The sequence below is a fragment of the Typha angustifolia genome, chromosome 7 (assembly GCF_048772165.1).
Source record: "Typha angustifolia cultivar Huaian chromosome 7, ASM4877216v1, whole genome shotgun sequence".
NCBI lineage: Eukaryota > Viridiplantae > Streptophyta > Magnoliopsida > Poales > Typhaceae > Typha > Typha angustifolia.
The window spans coordinates 18,547,246-18,561,664 of record NC_133245.1 but is presented as its reverse complement, the minus strand read 5'-3'; the positions used below and the strand labels follow the sequence as shown (position 1 = coordinate 18,561,664).

Genomic DNA, 14,419 nt, shown 5'->3' with positions numbered 1-14,419 from the left:
GGCTGCTCCAAAAATGACTCCCTCGCAGTTTTCATACATCAGCCACTCTTGCTAGGATAATGGATTGCAATTACTACGCGACTGTTTTACCTAATAGTTTGGTAACCAAGATCGTTGTACGTTTTGGTGGATTTCCAGCTCTTGATACATCCGTTTTACGTACACTTTTGTTCAGTACAACAATTAAAAGATCCAAACGAAAGAAAAGTTGTAATCTCATACGTCCAAAACGCACCACCTTCCGTTACACCCCCGCTTAAACGCGCCACTCTCCTAGTTCACCTTTTCCTTTCTACGCCTTTGTTTTCAGCTCAACTCCCGGGCCTCTCTCTCTCTCTCTCTCTCTCTCGGGTTTTCTTTTTTCCCAGACCCTCCCTGTCGCCATGACACGTTGGTGTTCCTAGGATGCAGTGAGCTGGAGAAGAGATTACTTTGTTGCTCCTTTTAACACCGCCCCCGCCGCCCCCCTCTCTGCTCCCTGTAGATATTCCTCCACCGCTTATATAAGTACCCATCTCTCTTTATTGCGTACGTCTCCTACTCCTTATCACACCATTACATATAGATATTTGGGCAGTTGTATAGCTAGTTCTTCCGATTGGAACTAATTAGCAAGTAGCTAACATGAGTTCTGCCTCTAGTGTGGGTCCAACTGCCATCTCCTCCTCTTTCTTCCTCATTACATCTCTCTTCGTCTTATTAGGCTTCCTCTGCTATATGGCCTTAAAGGACTTCTCTTCCCCTGCTGCAAAGGGTAAGCTGCCCCTTCCGCCAGGTTCAATGGGTTGGCCCTATATCGGAGAGACCTTCCACCTCTTCTCCGGCAAAAATCCCAACAACTTCTTCGCCCTCAAACAGAAAAGGTATGGCCCTATATTTAAGACCCACATATTGGGTTGCCCCTGCGTCATGGTATCGAGCCCGGAGGCGGCGAGGTTCGTGCTGGCAACGCGCGCTCACCTGTTCAAGCCCACGTTCCCGGCGAGCAAGGAGCGGATGCTGGGCCCACAGGCCATCTTCTTCCAGCAAGGTGGCTACCACGCCCGCCTGCGCCGCCTCGTCTTGCGTGCCTTCATGCCCGAAGCCATCCGTTCGTCCGTCGCTTCCATCGAGGCAGTCGCCGTTGGCGCCCTCCTTTCGTGGGATGGCCGCACGATCAACACCTTCCAAGAAATGAAGACGGTGAGTAGATCGGATGCTAGCCCCTTGGCCTCCTCTCATGTATACAAAATTTGATCCTCTCTTCTTTCAAGAAAAAAAAGGAAAAAAGAAAATTTAAATTTAAAACAAAAGGTCATCTCGGGCTTAGCTTGTATGTATTAGTAGATTATGTGTTCGATCTGTTTTCTTGCAGTACGCATTAAACGTGGCACTGCTATCTATATTTGGGAAGGAGGAGATTTCGTATGTTGAGGAACTGAAGCAATGCTACTACACCCTGGAGAAAGGCTATAACTCGATGCCCATCAACCTGCCCGGCACCCTCTTCCACAAGGCAATGAAGGCAAGGAAGCAGCTGGGTCAGATTGTTGGCAAGATAATTTTATCCAGGCGGCAGAGGAAGGGAGAGGCCAATGACCTGCTCGCTTTTTTCTTGGAAGCCAAAGAGATCCTGACTGATGGCCAGATTGCGGACAACATCATTGGGGTCATCTTCGCCGCAAGGGACACCACCGCAAGTGTGCTCACCTGGATCGTCAAGTACCTAGGAGAGAATCCAAGTGTCCTAAAAGCAGTCACTGTAAGAACAACCCTTATTAATTGATGAGCTTTAATTTCTTCTTACTTACCTATATATTGCAAGTTCCATTTCAATGGCCTTAATTTAATAAATAAATCTCCCAGGAAGAGCAAGAGAAAATCATGAAACTCAAAGAAATGAGAGAGGGGGGCGATGAGGCGCTGACTTGGGCCGACACTGAAAGGATGCCGATGACCTCGAGGGTGATTCAGGAGACGATGAGGGTGTCTTCCATCCTAACCTTCACCTTCAGGGAAGCAGTGGAAGATGTGGAGTACGAAGGTTAATAATAATAATAATAATAATAATAATAATAATAATAATAATAATAATAATAATAATAATAATAATAATAATAATAATAATAATAATAATAATAATAATAATAATAATAATAATAATAATAATGATAATAATAATAATAATAATAATAATAATAATACCCCTTTAATTCGCGTTATGGTGATAGCTTTGATAAGTGGGGTCACATATATTCGTAATACAGGGTACCTCATTCCAAGAGGATGGAAAGTGCTACCTCTATTCAGGAACATTCTCCACAGTCCGGACAACTTTCCCGACCCAGAAAAGTTTGATCCTTCCAGATTTGAGGTGATTAAATAATTAAGAGACAACAAAAACACCTTCTGCTGTCTTGATCAATTCATTCCTCCTCTGGCCTCTCTCTCTTTTCAGGTTGCTCCGAAGCCCAACAGCTTCATGCCGTTTGGAGAGGGGACCCACTCTTGCCCTGGAAATCAGTTGGCCAAGTTGGAGATGCTGGTTCTGCTTCATCACCTCACCACCAGATACAGGTAACCGACCACTCAACACAAAGGCGAAAGGCATGCATGCATCCATCCATCCATCCACAATCTACGGCTTATACTCTCCTCTATCTCTGATATAAGAAGAATTTGGTCTCGTCTCTATCAACATCAACGACATCACTGATGAGATGCGCCTTCTCTTTCAGGTGGTCTATGTCGCGGTCCGGGGACGGAATCCAGTTTGCACCTTTCGTGTTGCCGCTGAAAGGATTGCCCATGACTTTCTATGGCAGGACGACTTCAGAATAGTTCTAACTAGGAGCATCGATCGACTGATCAATGTCAGTCTAGAAACAGGGAGAAGGCAGTTGATGGAAGAGATTGCCATTAGAGGGAGAGAACACCCAAACAGACGTATACATATGTATATTGGGGTGAATGCAGAGCATACAATTTGCATGTACAGATCGTTCAATTTCATAATCAACGAATATTGTCAAATCTTTATGCATTCTAAACTTTCAGCTTTCGAAACAGAAGACTGCGAGCCGACAAGACCGATTGCCTATTATTTTATACTAGTCTATCTAGATTCATGTGAGTTGCCTAGATGGTAACAGGGCAGCATCACCTAACACGGCTGAAACTCAATTCACATGCACTAAAGTTTCACAAATTTGGAGGTAACTTGATCCATACCCAATGAGAGGTGCTTTCGAATTACCACGTCAGAAGGGTCAGTTTCTGACAGGACGGCACCCTTCGAAGAACTTATTACATTTCAATGTTGGAAGAATGCCAGCAAAAACATACACATGATTGAGACCTAGAGAGATTAGTATTCCTCGTGGGCCAATCTGCCCAGAATCAATCACATTAGACAACTACATATAGGTAACTAATATTGCTGCTGGTTATCGCTATTTTTAACTATGGAGTTGACTGCTTCAGAATAGTTGCCAAAAGTTCCACTGCTGCGGATCATAAGCATCCGTGAAAATGTTGTTCTTAGAGAACCCGATGGGACTCGCAAAGGCGATGATTCTCCTTATTTGGCAACAACTACTGTACTTAGAAAGGTACGAATGCATGCCTAAGGATGGTACTCTTGACAAGCCTCACTTTCAGATTTATCCAATTCACTGAACAAGATTTATCCAATTCACTGAACAAGCAAAACAGAACCTTTGACATAGACGAGAATCACTGAAGAAGATACTTTTAATGGCACTCTCCTTTTCCTTCTCGATAGACATGGATGAGGAAACGGTAGGTAGCATATTGCAAGTCAGGTAACTCTTTTTTTTTTTCTTTTTTCTTCACTGTTTCATGGACAAAGAGCAGCGCACAGTGATGAGATACGTAGCATGCCAGCAGTCAAGGGCACAACAGAAGAGGACCAAGGTTCCATGGAACTACTATCACAACACAGATTACAAGAAATCCATTAAATGTCCGAAAACCTCCGATTTGGATATATTCGAGTAAATATATGATGGTTCTAGAATTACTCTTTTTATTTTTATTAAATAAGTAGATTTATATTATAAATATATTATTGTTATAAAATGCTAGTTATAAAATAAGAATAAAATGTTTACTCTTTTTATATAAAATTTAGATAGTTATAAATAAAATATAAGTATAACATAGTCATTGAATATTCAATCATGTATAATAAATAGGCAGTTATATTATTTTATTTATACATAATAATATATGTTTAAATTAGATAACTATGAACTTGAGTAGAAATATACATGAATTTGATTATAATTAATAAAACTATAAAATTAATCTATTAGAATATAGAAGTTATATATATATATACATGTAAACGATTGTAAATATAGTTAATTACTAATTTTACTAATTATAATCAACTAATAATTATAATAGTAAGTGCATAATCTTAAAGTGATTAGCTGCCCAAATAGTTAAATTTTAATTAACTAATTAATATAAAATGGATAATTAACAATAAATAAATAGAAGGAGAGGAGGGACAATGTAGAAGAAGAAAAGGAGAAGAAGGGAAAAAAGAAGAGTAATAAGAGAAAAGAAAAGGGGAGGGAGAGAGGAGGTGAATCCGAGCCAGCAAGAAAGGTATTGGGTGGTTTAGTTTCAACGAGCTTATTTAAAAGAGAGAGAAGAGAAGAGAAAAAGGAAGGAAGAGAAAGCAGGAGGAAACTCACCAGCGCTATTCAGTGGTGAGGACGATAGTGGGAAACAAAGGAAATAAATAAAGAGTTTGAGGGAAAGAAGAGAGAGAGAGAGAGAGAGAGAGAGCCAAATTATAGAATTTTTTTGTTAATTTTAATCTTTCCATCTTGTTTGTGTAACTTTTATTCATATTCTTATCTCTTTGAGTACTCAAGTCAACTTTTTAAGAAATGAAATCTAAACAGAAAGATAAAATATCTACATAATAAATAATCCAAAATATTATTTATAAATCAATATATAATACTATAATACATAAATATTAACAATGGAATCTCTAAATACTAACACTGAATCCCAAAAATACAAGTATACCAATACATGAATTCATAGATAAACTAACAAAAACTTACATAATTTCTCAGAGCACAATTACATGCATAAACTATAAAATCTATATAAACATATATATTCAAATTATATATATAAACTAATAAAATCTATAGATACATTAGCAAAAACTTATATAATTCTATATATCAAAATGTAATCATATAGATCAAAATTAAATAAAGAAGCAATAAAATCGATTGACAAAAAAGAAGAAAAAAGTGGGATTATATCTATTACATCACTCATATTGGGTTTGAAAGATTTTACTAAGGATGAAGATGATAATACATATTTAGGATTTTTTCAAGATTAAACACAGCTCTCAAGCAATGAGAGTTTACCAAGTAGAGATATTTCTCTTAGTATTTCAGATTGAAAAATGGGAGGAAAGAAGAGAAGATATAGTTAGAGAAAAAAGAACTGTTAAAAGCGAATGAAGAGATTGTCTAAATAAGAGAGGATATGAGGAAAATTTAAAACAAAAGTAAAAATAGGGGTAGATGCACCGGTAGAAAGAAAAACTTATGCTAGGATAAGAAGGAAAAGGAAAATTATATTGGATTTTCGCCCAATTGTATTTTGTTTTTCCATTTTATTTTTCTGTCGTCCAGTAGGAGAAACGCGGTCCCCTCCCCCCCCCCCCCCCCCCCCTTTTTTCCGGCTTTCATCTCTCCTCTTACCCGACTTGGAAGCAGGAGGGAAGATCTCGATCCATCCCAACCAGAGAGAGAGAGAAGAATGGCGATGACTACGTTGGCTCCGGGGCTGGCGAGGAGGCTGAAGAAGGTGGTGGAGACGCGGACAGACAACCCGGATCTGGTGGCTTCACTCGCCACGCTCTCCACCTTCTACGGCGACAACACCCCTCAGGCCCGAAGGAACCTCAAGTCCTCTATCGAGCAGCGTGCCCTCGCCATCAACCACCATTTCCTCCAAGCATCCCATCCCGCTCAGCAGGTCCCACCTTCTCCTCCGTCTCTCTTCTTTTGCTAAATAACGAGATCATCGAAACTTCCTATCTATCTATATCTATTTATCTGTAGGCGCTGGATAGAGTCGAGGGGGAGGTGAACGCGCTGACCAAATGCTGCGATCAGTACGTCCTTCAAATGCTTCCTCTACGTCTCCCCTCCTTTCTATAATTCATAAACCCTAATTCAATGAAATGATACTGCAAAATTGGTTTCGATTTTTACATTTTGTTGCATCAAATGGTTAAGATCCGAAAAAGAAAGAGAAGCACGTCAGACGTGGAAGACTAAATTTTCTTTTTTATCTACGAATTGTGACTACTATTCATAAAGATCTAGTAAATGTCATTGTCAATTAGATGGTCTAGCATTCCCTTGTATCCGATCTAGAGCTTACACATTTGTCTTTACAGGATTGAGAAAGTACTGAGCAGTTGTAGTGCAAGTACAGGGGATATAATTAGTACTACCGAGAGACTGCAACGGGAATTAGAGATGACCACTCAACGGCAAGAAATCGTCTCATGTTTTCTTCGCGATTACCAACTTTCTAACGGAGAGGTACTTATGGAAGCTTTATGATGCTTCTCACAATTATTTATCGCAGCTTTTTTACGTTTCCTAATTCATCTGTAACCTGTGAATAGCAAATTTATGATTTTAGATAAATGCACTACGGGAAGAAGAGTTGAATGAGAATTTCTTTAAGGCTCTTTCCCATGTACAAGAAATTCACGCCAACTGCAAGATACTCCTACGGACACATCACCAGGTAATACACTCTTCTTTCAGTCTTTCTGGTTATTTTAATTCGACTCAACAAGTTACATTAATAAACTTTTAAGGCAATGTTGTCTGCAAAGATTAAAGTAACAATTGAGATCTCATACTGCTCGGTTACCTATTTCTTAAGTTAATTTCCAAAATTTCAAGCACTCTACTTGCTAGAAGGATTCCTAGACAACTATCGTCATATAATGCAAATTGGCACAAATAGCTTGTTTTATCAGATTTGTATCCTTCATCTAGTTGTGTTATTATTACTAGTATTGTTATATTGTCCTGATTTAAAGATGAGATGGCTGAAGATATTGAAGTTTCAAGCAGCTTGTTTGCTAAATGATGCCTTTTCTGTTTTTTTCTAAAAATTAGCTCGATTGAGTGTTTTTTTCTGCAGCGTGCAGGTTTGGAACTGATGGATATGATGTCCGTATACCAAGAAGGAGCCTATGAAAGACTATGCAGGTATAATTTAGTATGGAGTCTCTAACTTTTTCCCAACCTATAGAATATTTTAGATCCCCACATGTTATAGCTTGACATACCTGCTAGAGTTTTGAGTCTTGATAATGTAGACGAACAAAGGAGTTTGATGGTTAGGCCTAAGAGATAGTAAAAACATTAAGGATATATAGGTTGAGCAGAGAAAGATGAAAGCGAAGAAGATAGTGTTACTCTCCCATAAGATAGAACGATATTAATTCATTCATTTCCTGTATGCGTTCAAGTTATATCATTTTCCCCATCCTACTTAATAAATAAAGTTGAAATTTATGAAAGAAAAGTAAATGTGAGCAATAAACAATCATTTAAAGTTGTGCCTCTCCATCTTCGCCGTGTTCTACTCTCGTCTCAAGTCTGTATGTCTACAAGATTTCTCAAGATCCCTTGATGTCTTAAAGATCTCCTGAAGATCTCTTTATTTTCTTTGTGACTTTGTCATTCTCTTCTTGTTTACTCTAGATGTTGTTCTGTGTCCTTACAGTTGATTAATTCCACCTGATTAATTCCACTTTCTTCTCTGATTCAATTACTTGAAACCTAATCCTATCAGTTCACTACTAGTTGCCATGTGGCAACCTTGTATTCTGAATTAGGTATCCCTTATTAGGCAAGTAGTCCTACATCATTTCTGGTGTAGGAGAAGGGGTTGGGTGTCAGGCTTAACAGACAGTATGAATGCGGTAAACCCAGTGATAGCAAATGTTGGTTTTGTTGATGTGTTTGGATGCTTAGGGTTCCCTGGCACTCGTCAGTCTAGTGAAACTCTGATGCCATTGTCATGGCATTCTACAATAAAGTAATAAACACATTTGGTTGACAAATGTTGTTTAATACTGGAGCGCACTAATATCGATAGTTATAAATATCACTGTCTGCAAGCATAAAATAGATGCAGTGTGCAAATAAGCATGTAGGGCAATGAAGATGTCTCATGCATGAGCATGAGGTCTGGGTAAATGCTATGCTAAGAATGCTAGAATCAAGTGTGTTGATGGTGGGAGCAATGATTCAGAGGACTGCATTTTGGCAAGCAAGGGGAAACTCATTCTAAGGCAGTGGTGGGAATGGATACAATATTTCTGCTTATTACTTTCAAATCACAACTGTCCATGGGGGATAAACATAAACATAAACATTATGGAAGATTATGATTTATAAATACTATCTCTTTCTTTTGACAAGATCAAGCTTGCTCATGTTTGAGGGAATGTGATCAGTTGACTAATTGGCTAGCCAATTTATCTAGAATTAGGGATACCACCTTTTTTTTTGGAATGTGCTAGGTTACCCTGATCTTCGATTCATTTTATCTAGGTGTTTGTAGGCATTCAATATAAACGCCTGAGACAGATGTAATGTGTTTTTGGGTTTCAAAAAGGCTAACCCAAGAATAACTACATTAGGAAAAAATGGTGAATCCAAGTAAGTTTGTGCATTTGGAACACAAGGGTGGTGCCTTGAGAGCCTAAAGTCAGTAGGTAGATGAGGCAATGGATATCGGTTAGGATACCCTGGTGTTGGATAATGACAGTAGTGTGATACATTAGGAAGAACATTTTGACAGAGACTGTCCAAGTAATTTTGTGCATTCAGAAGGCAAAGGTGGTGCGAATGAGAGCTTGGATGCAGTAGGAAGTAGAGGCGATGGGTTTCTTTAAGGAGCCTTTGTCCTTGAATAGTGATATGTTATCATTTATGAAGTTGACCTTGACAAATTTACTAGGCCCTCTCATTATGCATATGCATAAATATGGCTGACATTTATTTTGTCCTTCTAGGTGGGTTCAAATTGAATGTAAGAAGTTAGGTGATAGTGATAATCCTGAAGTAAGTGATCTTCTGAAAACAGCTATTCGTTGTCTAAAGGAAAGGCCTGTTCTCTTTAAATACTGCGCAGAAGAGGTACGAGATAATATTTTATTGATATCCTTTATGACTCAGACTTACTGATGTAAGACTGAATGCTTGCTATTAGGTTGCAAATATGAGGCACCATGCCTTGTTTAGACGATTTATAAGTGCACTTACACGAGGAGGACCCGGAGGGCTCCCTAGACCAATTGAAGTGCATGCTCATGACCCTTTGCGTTATGTAGGGGATATGTTGGGATGGCTACATCAGGTTTGCTTCTTTGATCTCACTTTTAGATTTTTGTTAGTATTTGTGGCTACACTAATGTGTTGATGCTTGCTTTGTGAGAAGGCTCTGGCTTCTGAAAGAGAACTTGTCTTTGTATTACTCGATCCGGATGCAATGACTGATTCAGGATCTACTGCTTGCCAATTGTCCAAAAATCCTGAAAGTGATTCGTTGAAGCCAGAAACTGACATAACTTTTGTTCTAGATAGAATATTTGAAGGAGCATGCCGACCATTCAAAATTCGAGTTGATCAAGTTTTGCAGTCTCAACCTAGCCTAATAGTTTCCTACAAACTGAGCAATACTCTGGAGTTTTATAGCTATACTGTAAGATTTGCATGCAGTAATTAGTTAAATGCAATATTTTCCTTGTCTTAAATTGATTTTATGCTTCTAACACAGATATCAGATTTGCTGGGTAGAGAAACAGCTCTTTGCAATACACTTTGGTTACTAAAGGATTCTGCTCAGCAGACCTTTTTCAATATTCTGAAGACACAGGGAGAAAAACTATTGAGGTATCCTCCCCTGGTTGCAGTTGATCTATCTCCACCATCAGCTGTTAGGGAAGGAGTTTCCTTGTTGCTCGAGCTTATTGATACATACAACAGCATGATGGTTCCTGCTTCTGGAAAGAAGACCGACTTTGATCCTGTTATTACTGCTTTAATTGATCCAATAGTTCAGGTGTGTCTATTAATTGTTTTCCTCGTTTCCTGTCATTCTATGTTGAGAAGGAGCATCAAAATATCATGATCATGCTAATATAATTATGCTGATGTGATAACCTTCCATGTTTAAATGTCTCGTGAAGTAATTTTAAGGTCTCCTCATGTAAGTACCAGATGTGTTTGGTAGACCTTAAAATAACCAGCGAAAGGAGCAATCGTATAGATGCAAAATAGATGTCTCAACAAAAGGAACTGTATCCATATCCTGTAGCCATATACTCTAAACAAAGCTGCCATAAAGTATGTTCGACATGTGACTGCCCATTTTCAGGTCTCATACAAGTTATCGTGATGCCAGTGTAAATATGTTCAAACATAGTACAAGTTATAGTGATGCTAGTGTTAAGCTGTTCAAACCGGATCACGGTTAAATGTAAGTTCTTTAGACCTGTTATATATTAATGTGTTGATGCAAATTCGACATATGCATTATGGGCTTACTATTTATTTTTTAACATGGTTCTTTGTTGGTATCATTTGATGCGTGCTGACTTGATAGAAACAGCTACCTAAAATCTGATTTCTGTGATTATGGGCGACATGTATGCAGGACTCATGTCTGTTATGTTATATTATGTGCTACTTATGTATTACATAATTTGCATAAACTAGGTTCACTTATTCAAAGATGTGCATAATTTGTTGCTTCATATCTAATCTAATCATCTTAACACCCTTCGTGATTTTCTGAATTCTGATTGAGTGTGTTTGGATGCTATACATAAAGGAATTTTTGAAGCACTGATTGCTACTTTCATGGATCTGATTATCTTTTCCTCTTTTACATGAAGAAGTTCAATTTGCCCCCCCTCCCACCCTAATTTTGTAAGTTTTATAATTTTCTTGATGCTACCTTTCTAGATGTGCGAGAAAGCTGCAGAGGCCCACAAGTCAAAAGGTTCACATTCAAGGAGAAGTAGAACTAGCTCTGATCTAGGCCCAGCTAATAGGGACTCTTTGTCAGTTGATGCAATTCTAACCAAAAGTGCTTCCACATCAACACAGGTTGGTAACTGTTGTTTTGTTTTGTATCATATGTTTAGTGTATTATCCTTTTAGTAATTAGTAAGTCACATATCCTAAAGTTATTCTTTGTTCATATCTAGTCAGAAATAAGCATGTTAATTACATGATTATGATAGAAATAATATTCATAGCTTCCTACTATATTCAATGTTGTAGTGCCCTCTATAGAATGCTATTGTTTAGTGATATTTTGCATGGCCCTAGTTAGAGGTGGCAAGCTGGTCAGTTTAAATTCAGGTCGGGTCAAATTCAACGACATGAACGTGATCCGATTATTAAGCGATTTAAATTTAATAAACATGAACACGACTCGATTATTAAACGGGTAACACAACATAACCCGTGTAACCCGTTTAATGAATTGGTCGGATACATGTGACATGTTAACACAAAATGATTAACTCGATTAACAATTTTTGCAACACAAAATTTGTCCCATGGATCAACCTTCCATTTTTAAAATATAATATAATATGAGATGAACTCAATGTTGCAATTACTCTCGAGGAAGATGATTGTTGATCCGAGTTGCTATTCTGGACAGAACAAAATACGAAACTTTTAAAGGTAATAGGGATCAATCTAACTATTGAAATGATCTGAGATTCAGAAATATTATTTCTCTAAAAGTTAGGAAACCAATGCAACTGGAGTCTAGTCGATCGGGTAGGCAAATCAAAAGATATGAGAGAATTAATGACCAAATGTCAGGAGATGGCGGGATGGACGTGGATGATAGAAGTTGCCGATGTGGTTAGAGTTACGAAAAATGATGATAGTCATGGTGGATGGAATAATATTTAAATAAGATGAGGAGGAAGAAAGGAGTTTATAGGAATGATTGGTTGCTGGAGTGAGGAAGGAAAAGCGACGGAGGATTAATCTCGACCGTAGAAGGAAGTTCGGGGTGGATACCAAGGGAAAGGAAGGAGAAGAAAAAGATTGACTCAAGCCTAGATGCAAAACAAAAGCTCTAATTTACAAAAGAAAAGCATCATAGAATGAGATCTACTTGTCAAATTGAACTTTAAATTGACAAAAAATGGAGAGTAATTTAGAGCATTGGAATGTGCTAGAAGAGGAGCTACATCAACAGGAAATGTAGTTGGAAGCACAGTCATGCACACCACCTTCATGCTTCCATTCATAGTTTTCTTCATTTCTTTTTCCTACTTAGTTCGAAGGAGTTGTCGATAGTTGCCGGCTTGAGCACTTCTAGGAGGAGGGGTTGGAGGAGGGCAGCTTGCAGATCCTTTAGGGCAGAAGGGGAGCTTGAAGGAGGAGGAAGAGGGGGTTGGGGAGACAAAAGTCTTTTGGGGAAGAAAGGGAAAGAGGGTTTGGGTTGGAGCCTTGGGGGGTGAGGGAGGAGGAAGGAGGAAGGAGTGAAAGAGGGATTGGGTGGGGTGGAAGAAAAGGTTTGGGAGAGTGAGTGGCTGCTGCTATTTGGAGATTGAGAGTGTGAGTCAGTTAGGAGTTAGGCATATTTAGAATATATATGGTTGCGGTTTGATCCGAACCAATTCGATTCAACCCGTATATTTAAACGGGTCAAACAAGTTAAAATGGGTCAATAATATAAATCCAAACACGATCCGATTAATAATTAGGTTAGGCGAGTTGACCCATTAAACTAAACTCAAACACGATTAAATGCCAAGTTATAAGATCAGGTCAATATTTGTCACCCTTAGTCTTAGTCATTTTCTGAACATTCTTCATATATCCTAAGTTATGATTGAAAATTTTAAAATATGATAGGAAATCAAAGCAGTGTTCAGATTTTGGAAGTCATTAAGGATGACAACCAGCACCAAGCCTGTAGTCTCCTTTACTTATGGCCGGGTATATAGGTCTTTTTTCTCCATTTATATCTATTAGTACAAAGGGCTGTCTCAAGTCTAGTGATATTTTGTCCTTTTCTGGAACTACATCCTGTGATGTTTTTGGCCTTCTCTTCCCAAAAGAATCCTCCTCTTGAGTGAAGCCACTCATTGCTTCACTGTGTAGTCTCTGAAAGCTATTCTCACATCACTTATGCTCCATGGGTGCTACACCTAATTTGTGTCTAATAGAAACATTTCTTATTTTTATCCTGACCCAGGTACATTTTTGTCCTGTTCTTCACAAATTTAACTGGAATTATTGATGCCAGTAACTCGTTAAACATTTCTATTTCTATAATGGAATCATTAAGTTAATAAAGCAAGGCAGATTGTGTTGACGAACTTGTGCATTTAATATTATTTTTTGTAGGGTAGTTCTTCTTACGTGTGAGTCTGTGACATTGACATTTTAGTTCTAATTCCAAGTTTTTTATGTATTATTTACTGAATGCAGAGTGCTGCTGAAACTTCATCTACAATCTACCTCATCAACTGTTTGTCAGCTATTCAGGAACCACTAATAGGACAAGAAGTAGCTGCAAATTATGTGCATAGCTTGTCCTCTACGATTGAGATGCATATAAATGTCCTTGTTGAGAAAGAAGTAGAAGCCATTCTACGGCGATGTGGGCTGTTGAATAAGATGTCTTACTTCCGGGACTTGATTGTTGATGCCAGCAATAATGAACCTACGCCCTTAGCAAGTTACAGCGACATGTCACCCCAGATGGTATCAGAATGCTTAAGAGCATTCCTTGGACTAGTGACTGGGACTGAAGGTTCTCTACCAGAGTTTGAGCAGTTGCAAGTTCCTCGGTTGCGTTCTGATGCATGTACCAGCATGGCAAGGGCACTTGCAGGATCTTATGAGCTCATATATAAAGCAGTAATGGACCCGAAGAACTGTTACCCTGATCCCAGGTCTTTGGTGAGGCATTCACCTGATCAGATAAGGACCATGTTGGAAATTTGAGGCTCCTCTGTAGGCTGCTTATATCTTTAATCAGTCTAGGCTTTCTATATCCGTGATTCAGTATGTGGTATTTGTTGTTATAAATTTAGAAGTCTAAATTGCTGTCGATTCATTTTTGTATGGTAACAGCGAAATGGTAACTAGTAATTGGATCTCTAGTGGTGGAATACAGTAGTAATATACTATTCATTATTCTGCCTGTTAAGCTTCTTTTCTTATTTGTAATTTGCCGACGATGAGGGTGGTTTGATCGTAGTTATGTTTTATTTATTTATTTGTTGAGGTAAATTGCAGTTACGAACTTCACTTTAGATCAGAATTCAGAAACCTGGAAGGGCCGCTGC

The 14,419-nt window shown here is 38.4% G+C and overlaps 2 protein-coding genes across 3 annotated transcripts; both read left to right on the top strand.

The window, feature by feature from the left end:
- Positions 1-406: 406 nt before the first annotated feature.
- On the top strand, positions 407-2,969 carry LOC140763371 (abscisic acid 8'-hydroxylase 1-like). 2 transcript variants are annotated; one of them, XM_073101537.1, is made up of 7 exons: positions 407-528; positions 704-1,182; positions 1,355-1,741; positions 1,846-2,023; positions 2,247-2,353; positions 2,438-2,556; positions 2,718-2,969. In XM_073101537.1, the coding sequence occupies exons 2-7, from the start codon at positions 718-720 to the stop codon at positions 2,818-2,820; spliced, it is 1,359 nt and encodes a 452-aa protein (XP_072957638.1). In that variant the 5' UTR covers positions 407-528; positions 704-717; the 3' UTR covers positions 2,821-2,969. The 2 variants fall into 2 exon arrangements, with proteins under 2 accessions (XP_072957638.1, XP_072957637.1); XM_073101536.1 differs by lacking the exon at positions 407-528 and having other exon boundaries at positions 539-1,182.
- Positions 2,970-5,711: 2,742 nt separating this feature from the next.
- On the top strand, positions 5,712-14,280 carry LOC140761990 (conserved oligomeric Golgi complex subunit 6). The gene is made up of 11 exons (XM_073099569.1): positions 5,712-6,024; positions 6,111-6,163; positions 6,452-6,599; positions 6,703-6,810; positions 7,216-7,283; positions 9,101-9,224; positions 9,298-9,444; positions 9,526-9,789; positions 9,865-10,149; positions 11,055-11,198; positions 13,557-14,280. The coding sequence occupies exons 1-11, from the start codon at positions 5,806-5,808 to the stop codon at positions 14,073-14,075; spliced, it is 2,079 nt and encodes a 692-aa protein (XP_072955670.1). The 5' UTR covers positions 5,712-5,805; the 3' UTR covers positions 14,076-14,280.
- The last annotated feature ends 139 nt before the right edge of the window (positions 14,281-14,419 follow it).